General features: G+C 45.8%; 1 protein-coding gene across 2 annotated transcripts in view; it reads left to right on the forward strand.

Moving 5' to 3' along the window:
• Positions 1-26,601, forward strand: part of ACACB (acetyl-CoA carboxylase beta) — a 1,895,698-nt gene that overhangs the window by 316,397 nt on the left and 1,552,700 nt on the right. For both annotated transcript variants that reach the window (XM_086943101.1, XM_086943102.1), the window contains exons 14-15: positions 8,689-8,770; positions 22,694-22,839. In XM_086943101.1, the coding sequence (XP_086799227.1) occupies positions 8,689-8,770; positions 22,694-22,839 (228 nt within the window). The remainder of the gene's footprint in view (positions 1-8,688; positions 8,771-22,693; positions 22,840-26,601) is intronic.

Consider the following 26,601-nt stretch of genomic DNA (forward strand, 5'->3'; position numbering starts at 1 on the left):
ACCCCTGAACCTTTACAAACAGTCAGACCACGTCCATATGATCACATTACAGTGATAGAGCGCGCAGGTCGCACGACTCTTAGGTTTACCAGATTTCACGCACTTGGGCCCATGACGTGTTTATGACAGTATTTTTATGAATCGGTCGATTTTACACGACACCATCAGTAATTCTATGTGTTTACCTTAACACTATTACCAGGATACCTGACTTACCCCAGGCACCTATTTTCCTGACGGATCAGGAGCTAGCAGTGGACAAAAGATAAGAAAAATACTTAATGCTCTATAAATATATACCTTATTATAATGACCACAGACACCTGAAGGGTTTTAAGGATTTTTATATATATAGAAAGTTTAAAATCAAAATGACATGAGAATAAGACTGATACAGATTAGAATATCAATAATCAGGATTATAACTAAGGTATAACTGTGAATGAGGGCAAGTATCATTTGGAATGAGTGGAAACTACAGGGTGAGGGTAACAGGGAACATGCTATTCAATTTCAGACTTGTACTAAGGTAGATCAGTGTCAAAACATTAGTCAGTGAATAGCTAAAGTCCTATAAGTGATTCAAACTGGTCTTAGTCTAACTGTAAATTGGAACCTAGATTCTAAACACACGTGAATTTAGATCACATTAATTAAGTAAAACAGTTTCAATAATGTCCTACAGGTAGGGGGAAAAATAGAACATAACTAATAAACAATAACATGTACATTTTTGGAAAGCAGAGGAAAATAATACGGGCAAGACTGCTTTATTAAAGAGGAAAGAATAGTGGATAGATAGACGGTCACCCAATCTATATTTACCTAGGACAGGAATGAGGACTAACCCTGGCCACGGGTCAGTTTTGGAAGGGTGAGGACAAGGACCCTCAAGGACTTAGGATGCCAGTAGGCGAGCAGGTACAGCTCACGGACAGTCAGGACAGGATACCCCTCAGGATTTGGGTCAGGACTGGGCTCACCAAAAGGGCACGACCACACCTGCAGCTTCGGATGCAACGCCTGCGCTACTCCCTCTCTGCACGGAATCCGCCAATAACCCCGATTGGGTTCTCGAATCTCCCAGCAAAGTGCTTCGCCAGCACTTAAGACTATTTTCCACTCCTTGGAGTTTGTGGAAATTTTTGGACAGAGTGCTCCGCAGCTCTCTGTATCAATTCACCTATAGAGCTTGTAGGGTCGGTGACAGGTCAGCTACTCGGACAAGTCGGACAATTTCTCTAGCTAAAACTAGGCTAGTTATACCCATTTTCGGGTCCCTAGACCACCCACAAATGTTGCAAGTGACAGGATCCCCACTTAGGATTGGTCAGAAGAGGTAGTTAGGTCATTGTCACTGTGAGAAGTTGGCCCGATATGCAGCGTTCGCTATTCTAGCGACCACTATGTATCGTTCCAAACGACCCTTATGGTGATCGGTTGTAAGTCAACCTTAGACCAGCTATCCTAGTAGCGTGGATACGAGCAGTCTTCGGGCTAAACTCTAGAGGGCGTGTTAAGCCAGCTGTAATACCATCACATACCCCTTGAACACCAAGTGAAAGGACACCACACAAGTGTTATGAAAATAAACAGTATACTTATTAAGAATCACAACAGCCCTGTACTCTTTATGAGGACAGGGTACTAAGCACAGAACAAAAGCTCTTAGAAAATACTTCAAGTGCACAATTTAAACAAGTGCCCGAGGGCACGGAAAGTTTAGTGGCCTCGGGCGGACCCGATAAGGCAAGTCGGAAGCTCGGGACTCGGGACCCTAGAGTAAGGAGGCTATGCCACGAGGGCTGCGGCTGCGGCTGCACAAGTCTTACAGGCGTCGGGGGTCTTCGCTGACGAGCCAGGAGCCGGAAGAAAAGGAGTTGCTGGCCGGCGACCAGTGATGAATAGTTCGTAGAGATCCAAGCCTGGATCAGTCGTTGATACCTGAAAGCAGAGGGGACCAAGTTCGTACTACTAGCCAGTAGTCAGAGGGTACCAGGAAGGCACCGGTTGGCCGTCACCTCGACTAGGTGAGTGGGCGACGCTAGGCTCTGCAGTCTCACGGACCAGGAGGCGTTGTCGGCGACCAGGATGGAGGTGCGAGCTGTCCCACGGAGGTTGATGCTGTCGGCGTCGCTGGGCCCCGGATTGGGGCAACAAGCCTTGGCAAATCTCAGGGCCACGTGGTGGGCCTAAGATGGCGTCCTGAGTGGACCAGGAGGGTCCGGGGTGCTCCTCTCGGAAAAGGGAGCAAGGGCCGATCTGGAGCAACCAGACCAGCAGCGTTGGTTGTCGGATGTCGTCAAAGAAGGGCACAAGCCAGCGGCTAGTGACCAGACAACGTGCTGAGCAGCGAGCAAAAGGGCCCCACGCAGATCGTGGAGATGCTCGGAGACTGCACTTCGGTGCTGGAGCTGCTCAGGGTCGGGGCTTCTCGGACCCCAGAGCACTCACCAGAGAATTGCTTTGATGGTCGTGCTGATTAAGAAAGCGTGCAGGTTTTGATGATGGCCGGTCCCTCGAGGTCTCGTCGCACCCACAGATCTCAGCTGAGCTGACGACGCGGGTAGAGGTCAGAGGTGCCAGGGAAGCCGGTTCTCGTCGAGCTGGGCCGTCGGATTCCTTGAGGAAGGACTTGCAGCAAACCGCAGAGTTCTTAGATGGTGCCCGCTGGTGCAGGGTGACTACTCCTTAGCCACAAGGGAGAAATCTTGAGAAGAGTCTCGAAGTCCTTTCGTAGAAAGTATTCTTGATTCAAAGATGATCTAATTTGGAAGGGTCCCCGCTCCGGCCTTTATCCAAAAGAAAGGGGTGGGTACATGACTAGGTCCTGCCCCAAGGGTGGGACCAGGAAGGGGGGTAGTTACACCCCTCTCCCCCTGCTGGACTTTCCCCAGGTCAGGGGCTGCGCGCCCCTGGAACTGGTTCTAGCCGGCAGATGCGTAGTGAGCACCGGGGTGCCACTCCGCAGTCACCTTCTTGCAAAGCCCTACCTACCTAGAATACACAAACCCTGTCTGGGATGGTGCGAACACCGCCCTTGACAGGAAACCCTTTGTCCAAGCTCTCCTTGCTGGAAGGACTCCCAGCAGCAGGAGGTCAGACTCGTGTCTGTGGTGGCAGCGTCCATTTTGTGGAGCTGAGGCTTCAGTTAACTTTAACCGGGGTTCACAGTTACGTACATGTCGTGTCCCTCTAGAAGGGCGGAATGCTAACCTCGTCGCCAGAATTGGTGAGGGGGCAGCAGCCCGATTCGTATGACACCTTACTCGACATGTCTTGATAACGCGATACCGAAGTTACCGATATGATACGCGTTATCATGGAACAGCCATTGGGTCTTGGTTCCGCAAGCTGCAACCGGGCTCGGCTCGTGCCAGAGCCCAATTCACACGGTTCCATGCACTCTGCCTTCAGGATTGTCAAGGCCTGCCATAGGAGTGACTGAGAGGAACTCGGGTGTCCATTTTAAGGTTAGGTATAGGGATACTACACCTACAGCAACGGGCGAGTACGCCACGTGGCCCCAGCTGTCGTGCAGCCAGTTGTGTCAGATTTAGATGGCCATCCAGGGGTGGCATAATACATGCTTCAGCCCCTGGTAGGCCCTGGGTACACCGATGCCCTGAGTTACAGGGTCTGACAGGGTGGCCCAGTTCCAATTGGGTAATGCACCTAAGGTACACATGAATTTAGCGAGAGAACAGCTAGGCTGAGGGTCTGATTGGCAGGCCCACAGCCCGAGAAAGTCGTAAACCAGTGAAACAAAAGCAAAAAGTCCGGGTGATCATAGGATTGCAGACCCTACTCTCCTACAGTCACCACCTAAAATTCTGTGTTCCCATGATGAATATTTAATTTTCCGTACCCACCCCTTACATTCCAGCTCCCATGGCATACGTGTAGAAAAGACAATGGAGCACACAAACATGATCGTATAACTAGATACATTTTAGGTACAAGTCGAAGTCTTCTCCCAGGCTCAAAAGCAGGTTTCCAGGAGCATCTCAGCTTCGGCAGCCAGCTGGCTGAGGTCCACTGTTGCAAGACTTTGTTTCTCATGTCACGTGGTGAGTCCCTGTCAGACTTCTAAGATGGAGAGGCTCCCCACTCCCAGACCCACAGATACGCGGTACATGAAAAGTAAGCGAAAACAAATTAGAAACACAGAAAAAATGAATACACTGTACACCATGAATAGCTACACTACATCCCTTACTTTATAATATCTATAGCATTAGGATTTTAGGCAGAAATAGACAGATGTGCAAAAGCAGCATGAGCAAGCAGAGAGCATGTTTAAAGACAAGCGGCCATTTTAGCAGTAATGCTCATGAGCGAATAATCCCTCCAGAACTGCGAGTGTGTCACATCACATGGGTATGACCGACGCATGCGCAGACTGGTTTTCTGCAAAGCAGCGATGCTGTAGAATGCAAACACCCCATTAGGATTAATAAACACATAGGCAAGCATCTCTGGGACACCCGCGTGTACTGAAAAAGTGCGATATTAATGACAAACAGGATTGGTTAATACTATTACAAGTTAAACGAGGTTCTTGAATGTGAGCAAGGCGCTTTACGTGCGAATCCTTGATCCATCAACAGTAGGGCCTTCCTCTGTTAAAACAAAGCTATTTCCTTGCTACCCTAGATCTCAAGGAGGCCTACTTTCACATTCCCATTCACCAAGCTCACAGAAAGTACCTTCGGTTTGTTTTGGACGGTCAGCATTACCAATTCAAAGTCCTCCACTTCTGATTCACTGCAGCACCCCGAGTCGTCATAAAGTGTCTTGCGGTAGTAGCAGCACACTTGAGAAGGGAAAACATCCATGTCTTCCCATATCTGGACGACTGGATAATAAAAGCCTAGTCATACCAGCAATGCGTCCAGCACACACACAAGACCATTCACCTCTTACACAAACTCTGTTTCACTATAAACAAAACAAAGTCACACCTACAACCATCCCGGTCTCAACAGTATCTAGGTGCCACAATAGATACCTCCAAAGGACTTGCATCCCCCAATCCAATAAGAATATAAAAGATGCTAGAGCTTATACAAAAATTTCAACTGCAACACTCACTACCAGCTAGAGTGTTCATGCAACTAATTGGAATGATGGCATCTTGCATTTTCATAGTCCCGCTCGCAAGACTCCAGATGCGCCCCCTGCAAGAATGCTTAGCAAGCCAGTGGAACCAGGCTCAAGGTCAATTAACAGATCTGGTGGTGGTCGACGGTTGGACACATCGCTCTCTGCAGTGGTGGAACACCAAAAGCCTTTCCAAAGGACGGCCATTCCTCAATCTAGTTCCACAGATAGTACTAACCACAGACGGATGCTGAACAGTTCCTTGGAGTTGCTGAAGTTGGCGAGGTTCTTGCTTTGGATGAAGGTCCTTTTGGTGGATCTGATGCGTTGGTGGTATTCTGTCATGGCGTTCTTGTAGGTGGTACAAATTTTCTGACGTTTTGCGGTTTCTCCAGTTCTTCTCGAGACGTCTGCAGCTGCGTCTGGATTCTTGGAGGTTGGCTGTGAACCAGGTGGCTTTTCTGGGGTGCTGTCTTTCGGGGTTGTGTAGGGGTGTGAACTCGTCTGCGCAGTTGGAGAGCCATCTGTGGAGTTCTTTGGCTGCGAGATTGGCATCGGTTGAGATGGTTGGGGCAATGCGATTGATGGTGGAGTTGAGCTACTCCTCTGTGACTTAGCTCCAGTTCCATCGTGGAGGGCGCAGTGCAGGTTTGGGCAGTGTGGGCTTGTTGACGTGGACGTGTATGCAGTTGTGTTCTGTCCATGGAGGTTGTTGCCTCCTGCGAAGATGGGGTTGAGGGTGTGTCCTGCCTTGTAGGTAGGCGTGGTAACTAGCTGTTTCAGTCAGATGTTGGCGAGGATATCCAGGAGGATGGTGGAGTTGGGGTCGCTGGGGTTGTCGAGGGGAAAGTTCAGGTCTCTGATGAGTATGTAGTCTGTGAAGACAATGGCGTGGGGTGCAATGAGGTCGGCGATGGTAGTGGCGAACGAAGCGCAGGGTCTGAGGGGTCTGTAGGCGATAGTGCAGCAAACTGTCATTCTAGGGCTAGTCTGTATCTGGAAGTGAAGGTGTTTGGCGGTGGAGAAGGGGCAACTCGAGTCGGAGGGAGTTCTTCTGTGCGATGGCGAGTCCTCCTCCTGGCTGGTTGGGGCGGTCCTTCCTCTGGATCTTGTATCCATCAGCCATGGCAGTGGCGATGTCGGAGCGGAGGAGGTGTTGGTCCAGGTTTCTGTAAAGAAGGCGACGTCTGCTGAGAGGGTGTTGAGGAGGTCCCAGATCTCTACGGCGTGTCTGTGCAGGACCGCAGGTTGACCAGGATGCACCTCAGGGCTTCTGTGGTGTTGGTGTTCGTTCGTTCGCCCACCAATTCAATTCAATTCAAATTAAATACATCTATATTCCATTCTTCTGGCGGTTTGTTTAAGGAATGTACAGAAAAACCTAATTTGAAAGCAGGTATGATAAAAACAAAAAGGAGATTAGGTGAACACCAAGCAGAGTAGTACAGGGGTAAGCGGCAGAACAGTTACTGCAGTTAAAGAGGTAAAGTGGGATCAGGTGTGATACATATTTCCACTAAGCAACAAAGAACGAAGGACACAAATTCTAAAGTACATCTCATGGGAACAGGTAAAACCTCTGCTATCGATATTCAGAACCCATAGATAGTGGAATTGGCCAAGCCAAACGAGGATCCCTGCTGTCCAGTCACCCTGCTCAGAAATTCTGCACCACTGTGCCAAAGGAGTCTGGAGAAAATGAACTTATTACTATAATAATTCATTGAGAGCCATTGAGATTTCTGTGGATGGGTGCCTGGGAGTATGTGTCTCAGCTTCTTCTAGACGAAACATACCAGGATGATACAACAGACCTTTGTCAAACTGTTGTGGGATACAGTTCCAGCTGAATTGTGGACCAAGAAAGCATTTGAAGGAAACACTCTTGCGTATGATTGTTGATATCTAAATGTAAAAGCTATTGGGGGGGGGTGGGGGGGGGGAGGACTTAAACCTTTATGATGAACAGTCCACATAGGTTTTACCTGCAACCTTCTAGTTGCAGTATGTTTTTTTACTGTCAGAGAAGGTGCTGTGGGGTGTTGTCATTCAACAAACAACGGAGAAGCTACACATGAGCTTTGATGTCAGCTAGCATTCAAGCCTCGCAGTGATGAAAAGTAGAGTCCGGGCTTTTAGATAACACATGCTGTCCATCTGACTTTTTTTTCCACTTATCTAACGACAGCAACATGTTCTGTATTGATCAGTGAAATTGCTCTCCTGATGACTTGCCTGGGCCTATCGCAATTACAATATCTAATTAAAGTGCACACTATTTATGACAAGCAATATTAAATGTTATTTTTTTTATTATGTGCTATGGAGGAGCTTGGTGAGAGAACTTTGCCCTGATGCTAAGAAAAAAAAGTCGACCTGGCATTTGGAACAAAAAGACTCCACATCATTCGCCTGATAATTTATAACGATATGGAAAATTTAGAGTTAGAAGTTCTCCCTGCCCTTGGAAACCTTTAACAGTGGACTGAAATTATTCACAATAACGCCTTACTTTGAGGAATACTGTAAATTTCTTTTACTTGTTCAGGATTTTTCATGTTTACTTTTTCTTGGCATTATTCATGCTATTATCTTCGATTCCTGAACCTTACAGTTGGGTATCAAAATTTCCTCTGGCCTAATGCAGTAATCTTAAATAAGACCAGTGGCTGCTTAGAAACATTGCATTTAATAGTATATAGACTTCTGAGTGAGCCTTAATTTATAAAATGTTTCTGCATGGGATTTATGCGGTTCACATTGACCGTAGTTGTAGGGTGAAGTTACGGGGCAGAAGGCAGCAGGCAGGGGGAGCAAATATGGGAAGGATTATAGTATTGCAAAGTTAAATTGGCATGGAATTGAATTGCAGCTAATGGGGGGCCCATTAAAGCAAGAATAGGATTCATATTGGATGTTATAGGGCGGGATCACGTTTAAGTAAAGAGATGAAGGAAGTTCAAAAATTTAATTAGAGTATAGGGGTCTTCTGTCCTCAAACAGGTAGTATATAATTTAATGCAACAGCATAATCAAACGTGATGTTTTTGAAAGTAAAATATTCTTTTGAATCTTTAGGCTTCTGAAAGAAGTACATTTTGAATGTATTTGCTTGCCCATGTGTTATATCATATACTTAGTTGTCATTCTATACTCTGAGTAGGCAGGTTAATTATGCTTCATCTCTTTCCCAAGGTCAGTATTCAGTCCACTATGTATCACCAGAAGCACATAGTTTGGTAAGGAAGCTGCCCCATCCATTTTGCTCCCCATTCTGATCCTTCTACTTCATGTAGGCTATAGCTGTCTATTACTGCTCCAAATTCTGTCCTTATATTTCCTTGGAGTAATTTAGATGTTGCTGCCCTTCACTTATTGGTGACATGGATTTCATTTCTGTAGCTAGCAAACCACTAACTAGTCTAGCCTCTTCAACTAGCTTTAACTGTAACACCTGATTAATTGTTTTGGGTAAAATGCAACATTTACATTTTTAGTAAATAAAGAATACATAAATGGAACTAGCAGGCACACCGAAACCATGTTGTTGTTATATATACATGTTTTATTGTTTTTGTCTTTCAGAGGGCAGGTTTTACCAGCGGATACTCTTCTAAACATTGTTGATGTGGAGCTTATTTTTGAAGGTGTTAAGTATACTCTTAAGGTATGTCTGTGTTCTTTTGTTTTTGAAACTTGGTTAATATAGGTTGTCCTTTTTTTATTGAGGTTATCTGTTTCATTAGGCATTTACTTTTTTTGTGGAAAGACCCAAGGTTGTAGAGTATTGAATTACATTTTAAAGTATTTTTTCTCTAAAATTATTCTGCACTGGTCAACATTGAAGGCTTTTCTTTTATTGTGTTTATTTCTCTGACCTAACGACCAGAAAGTTGCTAATTTGTTAGGCATATGTTTTATCCACCTATACAAAATGTTTAATGACTCTCGCCTCTTTCTCTTCAAATTGACTTCTGCCTGATTTAGACCATTTTCCTCAGTTTCCTGAGCTGGAACTAGAATATAACTTTTTTAGTTGGCTTTAGCACCACACCGTGGAAACAATTGGAGTGAAGTATTACAAGAAACTGTCTGTATGCCTGGAATTTACAGGATGCTTGACATATCCTGCCATCTTGAAAGAGTGATTTTGTGTTGCACATTGCAGAAAGTTATGGGGACCATTGTGCAAATTGAACATTCACTGATAAAGGGTAGCAGCCATGTGGTAAATGTAGCTAAAGCCATTATAGTTATTTTCGATATCAGTCACTATCACTATTTTCTGGCAGTTTGTCCCCCCTTCCTCTGACATTTTCTCAACCCTACACTTGTGTCTGCAATGCTTTCTCTGCACCTATCTCTGCTGCTGCAACTCTTATCCCCCATTGCTGCTTTCCTTTTGTGTGCCTATCAGAGAGTAACAAGTGAAATAAAACCATCAATGTTGCATTATTCTGGAGGCGCTAGGGGGCGCACAGCGGAATGGCTGTGTGATACCGCAGCTCCGCCGGACGACCGCGAGAATGCGTGTTTTTCCTGTCCAAGCCCTGTGAAACCGTCCAAGAATGCAGTGATCGGGTGTATATACATCCTGGGCACACCATGTCGGAGTGTTGTGCGGTGATTGTGTGAATTAACGACAACGGACGACAAAAACTTGGCGTCCGATGCCCGGCGGCTGCAGTTAAGATGGCGACCGGACCCGGAGCTATTTTGAACATGGAATTGAAATGCCGGTAAGGGCGCCAGAGGAGGGTGTGAGAGCGCCATTGCGGTGGCGAAGCTAAATTTTGGACTGCAAACTACAACGCGCACATAGTCTCTACCGGTATTAAGGCTGCCCCACACAGATAGCCAGATCCTCGGATCGGACCGCGGCATTATCAAAATGGCAGCGCCCTAGCGGATTACCGCTATACCGGCTGAAATCGGAAATACTTGGCATAGGAACCGAGCGTAAAGGCGGTGCATTGCTTTGGGGTCGGAACAAGAGTAGAACACATGCAGCACCCCGCGACCGCCGCCTGAAGCGTGTACTACCACGCACCTGACACTGATGCAGGCAATCGCACTGGTGTATGGGACCCCCACGGAGCCGTGGAGACGAGTGCCTCTTAGGCGGGCTGGCGCAGATCCCTGGGCGCAGTAATTCACTACCATCAAAACAACAATGACATGCAGCCCCGTTGTACGCCTGAATTAATGTGGAACGATGGAATTCATGGTGTTTGTGTGGTGTACGATCAATGATTGCGTCACCAAAGATACGTGACACGACGCCACATTTCTCACGTTCAGCTGCTGGGCTGCGAGACTGGAAGAGGTCCGTGTGCCGGCTCAGGAATATGCACACGATCTGATCAACTGGGACAAAGGACATAACAAGCAATCCGAGAAGTGGACATCTGCAGCATACACCAACTGCCGCTAGGAGAGGCAAACGGCCCGAGGTGATACGATATAAAAGTGTGAGTCGAACGATGGGTGCTTCGGCGGGAAACCTGATGAATTCTCTATGGGCCAAGATGTAAGCGCTCGGAACCTGTCGTGAATCGGGCTCAGACCTATGAAGAACATCGTGCAACTACTAGTACTATGGATAACTTGCCGCTACTCAACCTGATTGGGGACTGACAAGCTGAAGTGCTCACCGGATCCACTGACCGCATATTCCACGTTCCAAAGAAACGGGGAGACCGGCGACACAGTGTTCCCAGCCCAGGAGTACTGCAATCAGTCACAGGCCATCAAACAGTCAACACGGCGTCATCGGACAGAATAACCAGGTCCTCGCTCCAGGCTACACAGTCGAAACGCCTGCTTCTGATTAAGATGGGCAAGCCTGATAAACAACAACAGAAGATCTCATTTGAAAGCAAGAAAGTGCCTAAACCCACGGAACAGATGGCTGACGGAGATGTACCGACTGACTTAGCGACTAACTCTAACATGGAGAAGATACTGATGGCCATACAAGCAAACCTACAAGACATTAATGGCAAACTAGACAATTTAACATGCAGGATGGATGGCATGTCTGCGAAACTAGACAAACATGGTGAACGACTGGACACGGCCGAACACAGAATCTCGGCTGTGGAGGATGAATCACGTGCGACTTCCACTAAATGCACCGGCATGGAACGCGTATTGGAAGTGATCAAGACGAGGGAGGAGGAGTTGGAAGCGCGTTCCATGCGTAACAATGTATGCATCACGGCCTGCCGGAATCGACCAACACCGGTCGCATGGAGGTCTACATTGAACAGTTGTGCAAGGATATATTTGGTTAGGAGGCACTCTCTCCGATCTTCATCGTGGAGCGAGCGCATAGATCTCTAGCACCACCCACGCCCACCGCCGGGAGCCACGCCACGGCCCATAGTGGCGAGGATTCTAAATTACCATGACAGAGACACCATACTACGGCTAGCCCGCGAGAAAGGAACGATTACTCATCAGGGGAACACCTTTGAGTTTTATCCAGATCACACTGTCGCTGTTCAACAAGCTAGGAAGGAATTTGCATCTGCGAAAGCCAAACTCAGAGAATTGAACATCAACTATTCTATGCAGTATCCGGCCAGACTGCGGGTGACTTGGAAAGGTAAACCCATGCTATTGGCCACACCAAAAGCAGCGCAAGAGTTCGTTAAAAAAGTACAACAGCGGGCTAAGGCGACAGAACGACGTGAGGAGCAACACCTGGAATCGGACTGAAGATGAGGGACGTTTAGAAGACACCCCTTCCAGACCTGCGGTAAGATGTTGATTGCTTGTGGTGTGAATCACTATTCCAAATGGTGGAAATGACAATGACTCCGTTGTAAAATTCTGGTGTTATTGTCCAGAACCACAACTAACGGCCAGAATTGACAGCATGGGAAGTTTGTGGTGCTTATGATCTTGGAATTTTGATTTCTAACATGTGGGAACACTAAGACTGACAACATTTGGAACTGTTCAAGTACATTGCCAGGTAAACCGTGGTGGCCGCACCCTCATGTCTGTGATAGCACTATGCCTTAATCTTAAATCGAAAGGGGCCCGTTGTTGTCACACATTACACGAAGTATTGCACCACCATCTTGATAACCTCAGGCATTTCTGCTTCCACGGGGCACGACACTGCTAGACTTAGGGCCGCAATGGCCAATAGGACCACACATGCCCACTGTGGTTGGCATCTTTGGACCATGATTGTCTCATATTACAGTGCTAATGGTTGACATTCAAATGCATCACATGGGCCATTGTCATTCCTTGTTCTGGAGTATTGATGTGCAGGAACACTTACACTAATGGCCTGGAATACATAAAGCAGCGTATTGTTATTCTTCTAAATAGAGTGCTGCGTACAGGAGACTGTGGGCTGCGATCATACATGCCAATGTGTTGCACGCTATTGTTGATAATGTAGGCCCACCCTCTCTACATAGTGGTGAAGCACTGCCGAGATCTATCTGGTGTGTCGCCTGCTGCCGATGTCTACACTGTTGCATCAGGGCATTTGTGGACTGCGGGCGGGACCGGGGTGGATGGACGGAGCACGCAGGTACGAATCGTAAAATATGTGAGTCGTCCGCACCCATTTAGTTGGGTGTAGAGTTGTGCCCCAGGCGGACCTCCAAAAGGGTAATCCCCACAAAAGTTGTCTGTATTTGACTGTTTTCAGGGGATGTTTCAAAAGGGAGAATGGCTTTGGCAGAATTGGGATGCTGGAGTGGGAGGGGGTGGGGGGACTAGGGGAATTGTTCAGGTTATGAGACCAAAGCAACTACTGCATGTTTATTCACGAGGTGTTAAGAGACGATGGACTGATCAAGAGCACTTGACCTCAACTTGTTATTGTTATTGTTATTTTTAATTTGGATTTGTAACGCGCCCAATCACCTGCAGGTCTCTAAGCGCTTGGAAATCGATGTTATTACAATAACTTGGCTCAACACCTCAGAGAAGCACAGCTACCAGTTTACATTGCGCTCAGAGCTTTACCAAACAACAGTGTTTTCAACGATTTTCTGAACCGCAAAAGATTCACTTCCCTGCGTAGCCCCTCAGGCAGCTTATTCCATAGCTGGGGGGCCAAAACGGAGAAGGCTCTCCCTCCCTTAGTTACTAATTTGTAGCGGGGGCAGACCAGCAACTGGGAATCCGATGATCTAAGTGTTCTCTTTGGGTTGTACACCTCCAGGCGGTCTTTAATGTAGACAGGAGCATGGCCGTAAATCGCCTTGTGGGCTATACATAAACTCTTAAATTCAACCCTCTCTTTAACAGGGAGCCAATGAAGATTTTGTAGTAGAGGGGAGGCCTTCGTTCTTCTGGGTAATCCAAATATCAATTGTGCGGCGTCATTCATCACGACCTGTACTCTGTTAGTCAGCATTTTTGGGAGGCCAAGATTAAGGGCAATCCCATAGTCTATCCGTGAGATGACGGTTGCTGCTACAATTGAGCGCATCATAGATTGAGAGAGAAAGGGGACTAACTTTCTCAGTTGCCTGATGATATTCGTGCAGCTTCCAACAACGGAAGATATTTGGCTGCACATTGACAGATCACAGTCTAGTTTAATCCCCAAGCTCTTTACGTTCACACTTGGCTTTGGGGCTAGTCCTAGCTCTGAAGGCCAGTACAGATCACTCCAGGGTGAGGTGGTAGATGGAATTACCAATACCTCGGTCTTATCCGGGTTGATCTTTAACAGGTTTTCCGTCATCCATCTTACGGTATACCTCAAGATGTTCTGGGCCTGAATTTGTGATGCCCCTGTATTATCGACACTCAGCACAAGCTGAGTGTCGTCAGCATAATTAAAGACTCTGCAGCCCATATTGGCCAAGGATGCAATCAGAGATTGTAGGTAGAGATTGAACAGAAGTGGGGACAGTGCGGAGCCCTGTGGTACCCCGCACTCTAAGGTCCCCACCTCTGAAATCAAGTTCCCGAGTTGTACCCTCTGTGTCCTTCCCAAAAGGAAGGATTGCAGCCATTTAAAGGCCAGGCCTCTGATCCCAATGGCCTCCAGTCTTCCCAGGAGCAGGTCATGGCTGACAGTATCGAACGCCGCTGACAGATCTAATAAAAGCAGGGCGCTCGGTTTCTTGCTGTCAGCCATGCCTCTTAATTCATCCAGCACCGAGAGCATCACTAACTCGGTGCTGTGATGCGCTCGGAACCCCGCCTGTCGCTCATGTAATAGACCATGGGATTCCAGGTACAGGGACAAGGACTTCAGCACATGTTGTTCTAAGATCTTTGAGAGGAAAGGCAGTTGGGAAATCGGCCTGTAGTTCTTCAGAACAGCCGGGTCTGCGCCCGGTTTCTTTAACAGGGGCCTAACTCGAGCCTCCTTGAGATCGTCCGGTAGATACCCTGTTTCTAGGGACCTATTAAGGAGAGAGATGATCCGATCTTCCAATTGAGGACGTGCCACCCGGAAAACACTCGGGGTACACGGGTCTGCTGGGGAACCGGATTTGGTTTTACCCATCAGCTGCTCTAGGCTCCACTCGTCCAGCTCAGGGAACTGTACTATAGAGCAGTGAACACGATTACGAGCATCAGAGTGTATAGTAGCACTATTCACCATACTACTCTTTATTTCCAGGATCATGGTCTTTACTTTTTCTAAGAAGTACCCCTGGAAGGTGTTACAGTTTATGGGAGACTCAAAATTCTCCTGTTTTTTACTCAACTCAGACAGAATTTTGAAGGTCTCCTTCTGGGTATTCCCGGCCTTCTTTAGGCGAGACTCATAGTACTCTGCCTTAGCTTGTGAAATAAGTTTTTTATACAGATGGAGAGAGCCTTTATAGTGGTTCCTTGCTGTATCCTGCTTAGTTTTTCTCCAAGATCTCTCCCGAGCCTGGAGTTTTCTTTTATGTTCCCTCAATAGTGGGGTAAACCAGGGAGCCTCTTTACCAGGTCCCTTTATTAGCTGAGTTCTTTCCGGCGCTATCTGATCAATAGCTTCGCCCAGACTCCGGGTTAAGTCCGCATATTCTAGGTCCAGGCTTTTATCTGTATTCGACAGACAAGCCGCTTTCGGGAACACCAAGGTCAGGGTTTTTAAGTCAACCTCAGTCCATTTACGGGTTCTTCTAGTACCCCGAGGTAGGTATTTTAAATGGTCATTAATGTTTACCTCACAGGTCACCAAATAATGGTCAGTCCAAACACAAGGGACCACATCCCTAAGAATGACATTTGGGTCTGTAGTCCATACTAAATCAAGAGTATGACCCTTGATTTGTGTGGGTACTTCCACGAGCTGACTAAAACTCAAGGCGGACATAGTAATGTCCAATTGGCGTGTAGGCAGGTCCCTGTGGGGGCTATCCCAATGCAGATTAAAATTTCCCATTATCAAGATTTGTACGGAGGTCCGACACAATGGGAGCAAATAAGTCATTAAAAAGTGGGGTTGAGGTGGGCGGACGGTAGATCGACAGAACCACCCAGCAGGAGTTATTCAGGGTAATCTTTACTCCTACTAAATCAGCTAGATCCACCGTTTCTGATAGTAGTCTTTCTACGGACAAAGTCTTTTTAAATAAAATCGCTCTTCCACCCCCCGCGCAGCTCCTGCGCGGTTCTGCCATATTGCATCATAGCCATTTGGAAGAGCAGCAATAATGCCCGGCATGGAGTTTTCGCCCATCCAGGTTTCTGTAAGGGTCAGGACATCAAGGTCCCTATCCTGAAGCAGTGTGTAAATCTCCACATGATGGCTGTGAAGTGACCTGGTATTTAGACTAGTTATCTTTAATACAGGGTATTGGGGTCTAAGAGATCCATTGTAAGCTCGCTGTATGGCATACTTTTTTAGCCTAGCAATGACTCCATGATCTGTTAGCGGCTCACCATTATCTAAGTGACGTAGCTCCTCCGACGTATAGATATGCCGATGGTCAGGAGTCCGAGCCCCCAAGCCCGTCCGTGCTCGGACGGGCGCAGACGGGCTGGACTCTGGCGTGACTCTGGCGGTGATCTGGCGAGTCCGCAGCGTGTGACCGCTGCGCGTAGGCATGGTCAGCTTAAGTACCGGTCTAGCGTCCTTGTGACGACTAGACCGTGCAGAGCCTCACCCCCCACCCAAGATGTCCACCGCTATGGCAGTGAATTGAGTGAAGCAAAGCCGCTAGCTTCTCGAGTGACAAGAGAAGCCGCCCCAACGCGGTGTTTGTTAGTTTTTTTTATGTGCAAGTAAGTGGGATTAAAATCAGGGTAAAAGTACAACTCAAACACACAACTCAAGAGACAAAAACGGGAATCGTAAAATACAAGCTGTGATGGCTCCTAGTGAGCGCACTGCGCTCTGTGCTGTCTCTGAGCTTCTAGGTTACCAAAATTAGTTTTCCAAGTGGCGGGATAAAGTTGGACTTTGTATCTGCCTATCATCTGTTAATTAGATGGATCCCTCGATTTTATAGATGGCTCAGGTAGTTAGAGGTACTGGTAGGAATCATGTCAACTTCCTCACGTGGATAGTACGGGGTTTAACACAGCAGAAGAAAATAAGGCAGGTATTTGCCTACTTAAATAGGTGGGAAGTGGATATTGCTGTATTACAGGAGACACATATTGCACCTAACACACATAAACAGATAGGAGGACGATGGTCGGAGTCCTCGTACATGGCTACTTACTCCTCTTACTCAAGAGGAGTGCCCGACGCTAATCTGTAAAGGCGTGAACTTCACAGTACATAAAGTTATCAGCGATCCCAATGGAAGATATGTTATTGTGTCAGGCACACTACGTGGACACGGATAACGCTTCTTAATGTGTATGGTCCAAATATAGATGCCCCAGAATTCTTCCAGGAATTGTGGGTACATCTCCAAACGCTAGCAAACACACACATCATATGTGGGGGGGACTGGAATGTGACGATGGCGGAGGGGGTGGACCGTTCCTTAAATTCATCAGAACCACATAAACAGGCCAGGGCTAAACTCCTTCACATGCTCACAGATCTATCATTGACCGACATCTGGAGGCACAGATTCCCTGATAAACCAGGAGCTACACACATTTTTGCAGTCCACCATAGCTGGTCACGCCTGGACTACTAGCTGGGCACAGATAACATTGCATTATGGACACGAGAGCTAAAGATTTTACCCAGGACACTTTCGGACCACAGCCCTGTGTTGTTAACCCTAATGATTCCGAATTATACTACACCCCCTTTTCACTGGAGGTTTAACTCCCGCGCTCTCGCAGACACAGTCTATGCAGATACCATCCACAAAGCGATTAAAGAGCACTTCCTTTTAAACAAACCTGTGGTGGAAGACCCAGGGCTACTGTGTGAAGCTTTCAAGGCCACAATACGGGGAGTATGCATGAGCACCACAATAGGCATTTTAAAGGACATATGGCGGCAAATTACACGTTGTGAGGCACGTATGAGGGAACTGGAGATGACCTATGAGACCACTCAAGATATCACCCTTTTGGGAGAACTGAGAGAACTACACTCAGAACACCAGACATTCGTCGACGACGAAATTAAATATATAGACAAAAAATACACAGCCAGGTCATATGGGGAGGGTGGCAGACCGGGTAGCGTACTAGCGGCCAAAATTTGTGAAGGTAAAGGGCACACAACTATACTACGCATTAAATCGGACGATGGCTCGATCCACACACAAGCTACAGACTTTTTAACATGCTTTGCAGACGGATACGAGGAGCTTTACAGGTCACGACCGATTACGACGACGGACGACATTTTTAACTATCTAGAAAACGTGGCAATAGGATGGCTCTCGGATGGACAAAGGGAAATATTAGCATCACCCATCACGGTTGAGGAAGTAACTGAGGTAATTGGATCCCTCCCTAATGGGAAAGCACCAGGCCCTGACGGGTACACCAATGAATTTTATAAACGATATGTGGACATCCTTGCCCCACACATGGTAGAAATGTATGGTGCAGCATTTGAGCAGTCGGAATTACCCCCAACTCTGCAGGAAGCAGCAATAATAGCGCTCCTCAAACCTACCAAAGACCCAGAGGTATGTGACTCTTATAGGCCGCTCTCACTTATCAATGCAGACTCTAAAATATTGGCGAAATTACTGGCTGTACGACTGAAACCATTGATGACGAGTTTGGTCCTACCGGATCAAGCAGGGTTTATCCCTACGCGTTGCACTTCACATAATACTAGATCATTGTTTGCCCTTTCGCATTATCTTCAACCATCCACAAAAGCAGGGGCGGTAATGCTAGATGCGGCCAAGGCTTTTGTCTCTATTGAGTGGACATATTTGATTGCTATTTTGCAAAGAATGGGTTTCCCAAAACGCTTCATACAGTGGGTATCACTCATATACACCAAACCGTGTGCCAGAGTACGTATCAACGGTTAAGTATCAGACTTATTTCACATTCAGCGTGGCACCAGGCAAGGAAGCCCACTCTCACCTCTGCTATTCGCTTTAGCACTCGAACCCCTAGCCTGCATAATACGACAAAACTACAAATCGTCGGCGCTACAGTTCCCATCCAGGCCATTACATATCTCTCTGTACGCAAATGATATGCTACTATATGTCCGCGACCCCGACACACATTTAAATCCAATATTGCGTGAATATATCAAATTTGGTTGACACTCAGGTCTGGCCATAAATTGGTCCAAATCCTCCATTATCCCACTGACAGATACGACAACCCCCAAAGACACTGAATATCCTTTAGAGTGGCAATCGGACCCTGTGAGGTATTTGGGCGTGATGTACCATAGAGATCCCGAAGTGGTTATCAGGTCAAACTATGGATCAGCAATATCCAAATTAGAAGATAAGATAGCACGCTGGATACAACTGCCCCTATCCTTAGCGGATCGTATAGCGATCGTGAAGATGAACATACTGCCTAAACTATTGTACCTCTTCAATAACATCCCTATTGAGCCCTCGAGCGAGGTGTTCCGCCGTATAAAATCGCTTGTACTGAAACTAATATGGGCTGGCAAACAAGCACGTGTGGACCTCCAAACACTAACACTTCCGTACATACGGGGAGGTTTCAGAGTACCAGACTTCCTATTATATTACTTGTGCGCTCAAGCACAATACGCTGCATATTGGTACCACGAAATACCATACCTCACACACACTGCTATTGAAGAGGGAGATGCGTTGCCGATACCATTGACGGTGATCCTATCACATGTCCGACAGCCCCTACATGCTCAAGACATCAACACAGTTGACACCACCATTAAGGCTTGGAGGAAATTGGGACAATTAGCGCATAAGACACCATTGTATGCACCTGCAATGCCTTTACATTACCATCAAGCACTATCGGTCACGGGGGAAAAAGTGGGCATGACTCTGTTGCAACAAGTGGGCATTGAAAAAATGGGAGACCTGTTTCATGAGGGCTCATTTGTAAAAACAAAGGATCTAACATATATCCAAAATAAAACACCCATGTTTCAATTCACGCTCTACAGACTGAAACGTGCTATGCAGGAACACTATCCAACGTTCCCTACTGAACCCGATAGCCTAGACACGCTACAGCTGATCATTACAACCCAAGATTTATCACACCTGGTGTCTAGATTGTACACCACAGCACAGGCTGAGATACTGTACACCACTGACAAGGCAAAAGCAAGATGGGACAAGGTACTGGCAGAACCACTATCCGAAAAAGAATGGCAACAAACCTGTGCATTAACACAAATCCTTACTCCAAACGGTAATTTAAGAATTATCCATTACAAGTTTATGCATCAGGCATACTACACACCTGCGCGCATGTACAAATTCGGGATGCAGGATAAAGACAGGTGTAAAAGATGTAACGAAGAGGGCGCAGGGTTTGCACATTTGGCATGGTCCTGTTCTGCGGTTCATGATTATTGGATAGAAGTGGTAGATGCGTTGTCGGCTATGTTGGGGGTAGAGATGGAATGCACAATTCGCACTTGCCTGCTAGTTGTAGTACCACAACTCAAAGCTACCCGACGTAAATTTTGTGTGATAGCACTATTGTTGGCCAAGAGACAGATTGCAAAATGCTGACACAGCAGGCAAGTGCCCAAAACATCCAAATGGTTGCAAGATATGGCCAGCTGTAGAGACAAGCTACAGACCTACGAAGAAGGATTACCTGCAAAATCCAGGCCCAAGGACTTCTGGTGCTATCTCACTGACTATATGCTGACACTTCATAGAGGTGAGGAGGAATGACTCAAATACACATGCTAATCTATAGGAATTGTGCATTTTACAGTCCCATATGTCTATAGACACCATGATACACTATCATACTACTGCTGCGCCTGTTAGCTTGTAAGAGTCTCGTATTTATGTTGCTACTTTGTTTATTTTATGTTCATTGTTGACCATCTACAAAATTATAAAACTCTAAGACCTCAAGATATGCAATTCAACGCCGGAGCTAACATTACTGAATTTAGAAATGTATGTATAGTTCGTCATTATGTCCTGTCTATTAATTTGCAGCCGGCCACAGGGTTGTAGGCTCGTGGCTGTGTACAATTAACGAATTGAAATAAAGGTCTTACAAAAAAAAAAAAAGTTGCATTATTCTTTAAACTATTGGCTTTAAAGTGTAGGAAGTTTGGCCTTTATGTTCCTTTTTTCTTCTGTCTTACCTCAAAAAACAATCAGCCTATATGATAATCTGACCAGTGATCTAAGACTGTTGGCACTGTAAAAGGCACTCTCCATGTTCTACACTAGTTCACATATCTCTAGAAATATACAGTTGTGTGAAATGTCAGAATTGCTCAAAATGATTTAAAATCAAAACAAGTAGGTGTGATAAAACACCAATGAACAAAGTGATTACTGCTTTATAGCCCCATGGTGGTTGGCTCTCTGCAAGACATCACCTATACAGCCCCTTTTCCTCTTTGAAAACTAAAACCTACCACATTTTCTATAAGATATTTTTTTAACAAAACATTTCACAACAACATTTAGTTCTGGCCGGACCCCTGCAATTACCTTTTTTCCATTTCTATAAAAAGTGTGCAAAAGGTGAATTTGAACACAAAACTCTTACCACTGCTTGGAACAATACCCCTTTGTATGGTGCTGAAAATATATACAAACAACACTCAAGTGATTGTCAAGTTGTCAAACTTGGTTGAATGGTCCAGCCACCCTGGCCAACTTTCTAAGCATTATCCATTAATGGATGTCAGTCAATTGCATGAAATTGAATCCTGACAACATGGATGTGATTCTGGTATCCACCAACGCAGTATCTTCCATTTAACAGCATTTCCAATTCCTTTTTTATGCCTGGAAACCACAGGCTCAAGTACCACACCATCTTAAGGGGTTCATAATTTAGGTATTCTGATTGATGCCAGATTCTAGCTGAAATCGCAGGTAAACCATGAAGCGAAACTTTGTTTTTGGCATCTAAAATTTGTACTACCGGTCATTGAGCTGAGCTAGTTCACCATCTTACAATAATAAATGTCTTGATTCGGTGAAGGAGGGTGATGAGAATGTTTTACTTGGCTATTCCAAATGTCCTTCCTCATCAAATGCAATTTGTAGAAAATAAAATGATGCATTAGATGTCTACAATCCTAAAAGAGCTCTCATCTCTCATTTCTTGCACCAGCTTTACTGCCATCTAGTGAAAAATAGGATTCTTTCCAAGGCTATGTCCATTATTCATAAGGCAGTGTATTAACGTCAACTTTCCTTGGAGTTCTTAGCCAATGCAATTTCTTTACATTGTACAAAGATGAATTTACTTCCAGCCCATGCTCTTCATCTACCTATGCCTAAGTATTGTACCTATAAATTTAGGAACAGAGCTGTGTTGTTGCAGCTAAACTGTAATCTTTTAGGAGAGCTTTGAAAACTTGTTTTTTAGCTTACTTCTTCCATTTCAGTCGTAGTCGGTCTTGGGTTTGAAGCGCCAAAATGCCTCAGGGAACGTGCACTAAGTAAAGAGAATTCCATGCACTATAGATTAAGGTCACTCCTGATTGGTACTTTTACTTGCAGATTCCTAACATCTTGAACACTTCCCCTAGGTCCCAGGTGGCCTTCTCACTGTCAGCGTGGAGCTGCACGAGGCCTCCTACTGGCATACAGGAGTACTGCTCTAAACATTTCTGAATCCCATCTGATGCCTGGGGAATATTCAGAAGGCAAGGAATCTGTGTTTAGAAGTATCCATCTGAATAAGGGGCTGATTTAAAACGTGCAAACCATTCCCTGTGTTTAATAGCACTAAAACACCTTACTTAATTTCAAGGTTTTAGGTTTTGTTACTAGTGAAAGGAAGACCCTACTTTTAGACTATTCTCAACTTGGGACCTCAAACTGAAATAAATACCAGTTTATTTGAAAAATGGTGGCAGATATTTCTTTTAAAGAGTGTGTGCACAAACTGCACACAACTTTCATCTACAATTTTTTTAGGTTAATCCCTGTATTTGTCAAATTTGTAGTTTCAAATCTTCTCATGCTCAAGATAGAAAAAATTAAAGTCATCAATAAGGTTTACGTATGTTTTCTTAAATGAAGGCAAAACACTTGTATTTCTACAGGTTGCACGACAGTCCCTGACCACATATGTCATCATTATGAATGATTCTCATATTGAGGTTGATGTACATAGGTTGAGTGATGGTGGTCTGTTGCTTTCCTATGATGGAAACAGTTACACCACCTATATGAAAGAAGAAATCGAAAGGTAAGTTTAAAATCATCCTTGTTGATTATTTTGGAACTAAAAAAACATTTCCTTTCAGTATGCAAGTTAGCTCATCAAAGTGTGTCAAGAGAGTGGTTTCTTAATCATTTTATATGAGCACTTGTGAAAACATGGCATTGGTTTCAAAAGGTTTATACGTTCTGTTCACGTGTTTGTTCCACACGTACGTTCTGAATAAGTTTATTAGGATTGTCTATCACTTGTTATTTCATTTAGAGAACAAAAACTGACGCAGCATGAAAGTGTAAAGTGGGAATAAAGAGAATTACGGCAGGGGGTGGATGGTGATGGGGATGGCTGGCTCAATACTGATGACTTATACATTGATTTACAGAATGCTAGTGGGCTTGACTCATTTGGACCATCAGTGGAAAGAGCGGTTTGCACTGGTGAGTCGGATGTGTTACAGCCTGGGGCAGCTGTTTCTAAGCCCTTGCTTCCTCTTTAACAATGCTTTCACAGGTACTTTCATGGCTACTTTGTTGAAGCCTCGTTCCTGCCAGCGTTTGAATAGGGAGGTGGCCAGACATCACAGACCAGCTGGATTTTCTCACCAAGCATCCCACTCCAGAGAGCCTTCTAGTGCGGGACTCTACCAGTAAGGAGAATCCTAACTCATTTCTAACCACTCCTCTGGGCAGAGGATCCAAGAGAATTGAGGTGTTTGGCAAGCACATGTTTTCTTTCACCGGTCTACAATTATGATCCATGAATGCTCTTGATTTGCTGGCTTGTTACACACTTGTTCTGTGGGACATGGCCAGTGAAATCTTGCCGGCACTCCCGGTGAACCTTGGGAACCCCTGTCCTTTCGAGGCTATGGTTATTGGTTTGGCAGGCAGAATGCAGGCTAGCAGGGATATCAGACCTCAAATTCCTTTTCCCCCTTTTACAATGGTCACTAATTTGCTTTAGTTAGCCCTTAGTGGTGCATGCCCAACCGGTAGGGGGTAGGATTCCAACTTTCCTCCCAGTTTGAAGATCCATCATGTCAGACTGATAGGTCTTGCAATTAGTTCAAAATGGCACAGCCTACCTTATCTTTCTACCCCTCCCAATGTTTCTCCCACACCAGAGCAGATTTTCGCTGTACACCTGTCCATTCTGTCACAAGATATGTGGCTGGTGCTCTCCAAAGGTGCCATAGAGAGCGTTTGAGACTTAGAAAGAAGAGCGCGTTGTTATTTTTACGATTTTCTCATCAAGAAGAAAGGCGAGGCGCTCCAGCCCTATTTTGGATCTTCAGCCTCTGAATGCCTTCCTGCAGAAGGACAAATTCAAAATGCTCATGCGAGCCTAGATGTTTTCTGCTTTGAACCCTGGTGACTGGATGATGTCCTTGGCCCTACAGGGGAAGTATTTCCATAAACCTGTTCTGCAGTCCACATACATTATCTATGGTGCAAGGCAGGCTAGGAGCATTTCCACGTTGCTGTGCTGGCATCCTTTCAGCCTCACCAGCACCACTATGATGGTTGATTGTTCATTACAGTGATGACTTTGCGCACTGCCCATCATTCGGAGGTCTGGGATATTGGTTATCTTGTACCCTGATGACTGGCTACTGAATGCGGGCTCGAAACAGTCAGTCATGGACCACCTCCGGACAACTACAAACCTGTTTGTCATTGTTGGGGTTGACTATAAACGAGCTGAAGTCCCACTTGACTCCTTTGCAGAGACTTCTATTCATTAGAGCCATCCTTCGAGACAATAGAACTAAAGGATTCTCGCCCCTGCAACAAGTCCAGGACATTCATGGCTAGGATCTCAGTGGACCAGGCCGCCATCCTGAATCACAGTGGGGACAGCGTCAAGACTTCTTGGTCCCTTAGCCGACTTTGTTATCCTCGTAAGCTATACCATATTGAATATGTGAGAGCTGCACTGGATTCTAAACTTCAGGTGGTCCAGCATCAAGGCATTCTGACCCAAGCCATCCAGGTCTCGGAGAAGATGGCTCTAGTGCTGCAGTGATGACAGCTGAAACACAGTTGGTACATCTGCAGGCCCTTCTCCCTTCTCCCTTCCACACTTAGAAAATAAAGTGGTGACAGATGCATTTTTGCAGGGATGGGGAGGTCATCGGAGGAAGGTGGAAATCAGGGGACTCTGGTCTCTGCCATAGGACCAGCTCCACATCAGTATGCAGGAGTTGTGGAGCATTCATCTAGCTCTAAAGGCCTTTCTGCCGTCCATCAAGGGGAGGCTGGTGGAGGCTGTCATGGACAATACCACTGCCATGTGGTATTGCAGCTGGCACGGCAGAGTGGGTTCCTTGGTCCTGTGTCAGAATCCTGTGCGCCACTGGAGGTGGAACATCCAGACATTTTCCTAATTGCTAACTACCTGGCCCTTATACTAGAGTGGGCAAACTAAGCAGGCGTTGTCTGTTAGCTCAGGTGTGCCAACCACCTCCCTACGTGGTGGAGGGTGTCTTCAGTAGTAGATTGCAATTAAATCAGCTCACTGTTTGAGTAACCTTCAGGCACTTTAACTACTTCTGGCCTAAACCACCTTATTACCAGACAAGTTACTGCTGAGGACTCAAGCAGCATAATTGCCAAAATTCGCTACTCAGTTTCATTTTGGGCAATCCATCATTCTGCCAGCATTCCTTGCTCCCCTTTACACACCTTGAAAGAGGAGAAGGGGCTCTACCGGCTTGACTCCAAAAGGACAATCAACTGTTTGGGGGTTTTCTGGAGCAAAGAAAAAGAAGGGTGTGCAGAAGACGGCCCTGTTAAAATGCATTTTCCTTTGCATTACCATCTGCTACTCACTGGCCAAGAAGCAAACTCTGGAAGGTCTGAGAGCCCAGTGCACGCAGACTGGGACTTTCTGTGGTGGAACACTGAGGGCAACCTGAAGTTAGGCAGATAATTTTCCTCTCCTCTTCCAGAAGTATCAGGAATGATTGATGTGTCCTCTCGAGGACAGGACTGTCAACTGGGCTATCTGAAAATTAGAGCCTTTTGGTATCCCATTGAGCAGCACTATCCCATCACTTTTTTGGATCTGCACCATCTGTCTGGCCCTCAAGGCCTTTCTTCCATTCATCAAGGTTAGGTTGATCCAGGTGGTAATAAACAACGTGAATGGCATGTATACTGCAACACGCATTAAGGATGATGTATAAAGTCCACTCCTCAGACCCACCTTGCATAAAAAACAATGCTTTAGCATTGATTCACAAGCCGAGGAATGTGTGATTATACGTATCCTCAAGAAAATCTTTACTTATGTTCGATAACATTTTTTCCCAGGGATTCTCTTTATTGCCAAATATTCCTCACTCCTGGCTCTCTTCCCCATCTGTAGAGTGGAATTTCTGGAGTTAATGTGGTTCCAACTAAAATTTGCACTTTCACTATCTTGAACTTGCCAGTTACGCTCAGCTTGATGGAAAAGATTAATGAATAAACTGACAACATTGATCAGGAGTGGCACCTGCATGCAGCTCTGTGTCATCATGTTTGGAGGCAAAATGTGTTGCTTTGAATGCCAATGGTACCACTAACCGACATGCATGAGCTATTGCAAGAGTTTCCGGATCCAGTCTAGCACCTCAGGAGAAAGAAAACATGAGGAATATCCTTCGAGTTTCAACCAAAAAAAACATTATCAAAGATAAGTAAATTATTCTTAAGTTGCAGAGTTTTTCATTTACTTATTTGAATTGAGCCATGTCTGGTGTTTCAGAATCCTAATGCATCCATTGTCGTGATTGGTTTTTCACCC

This window comes from Lissotriton vulgaris, chromosome 11, assembly GCF_964263255.1.
Source record: "Lissotriton vulgaris chromosome 11, aLisVul1.2, whole genome shotgun sequence".
Classification (NCBI taxonomy): domain Eukaryota; kingdom Metazoa; phylum Chordata; class Amphibia; order Caudata; family Salamandridae; genus Lissotriton; species Lissotriton vulgaris.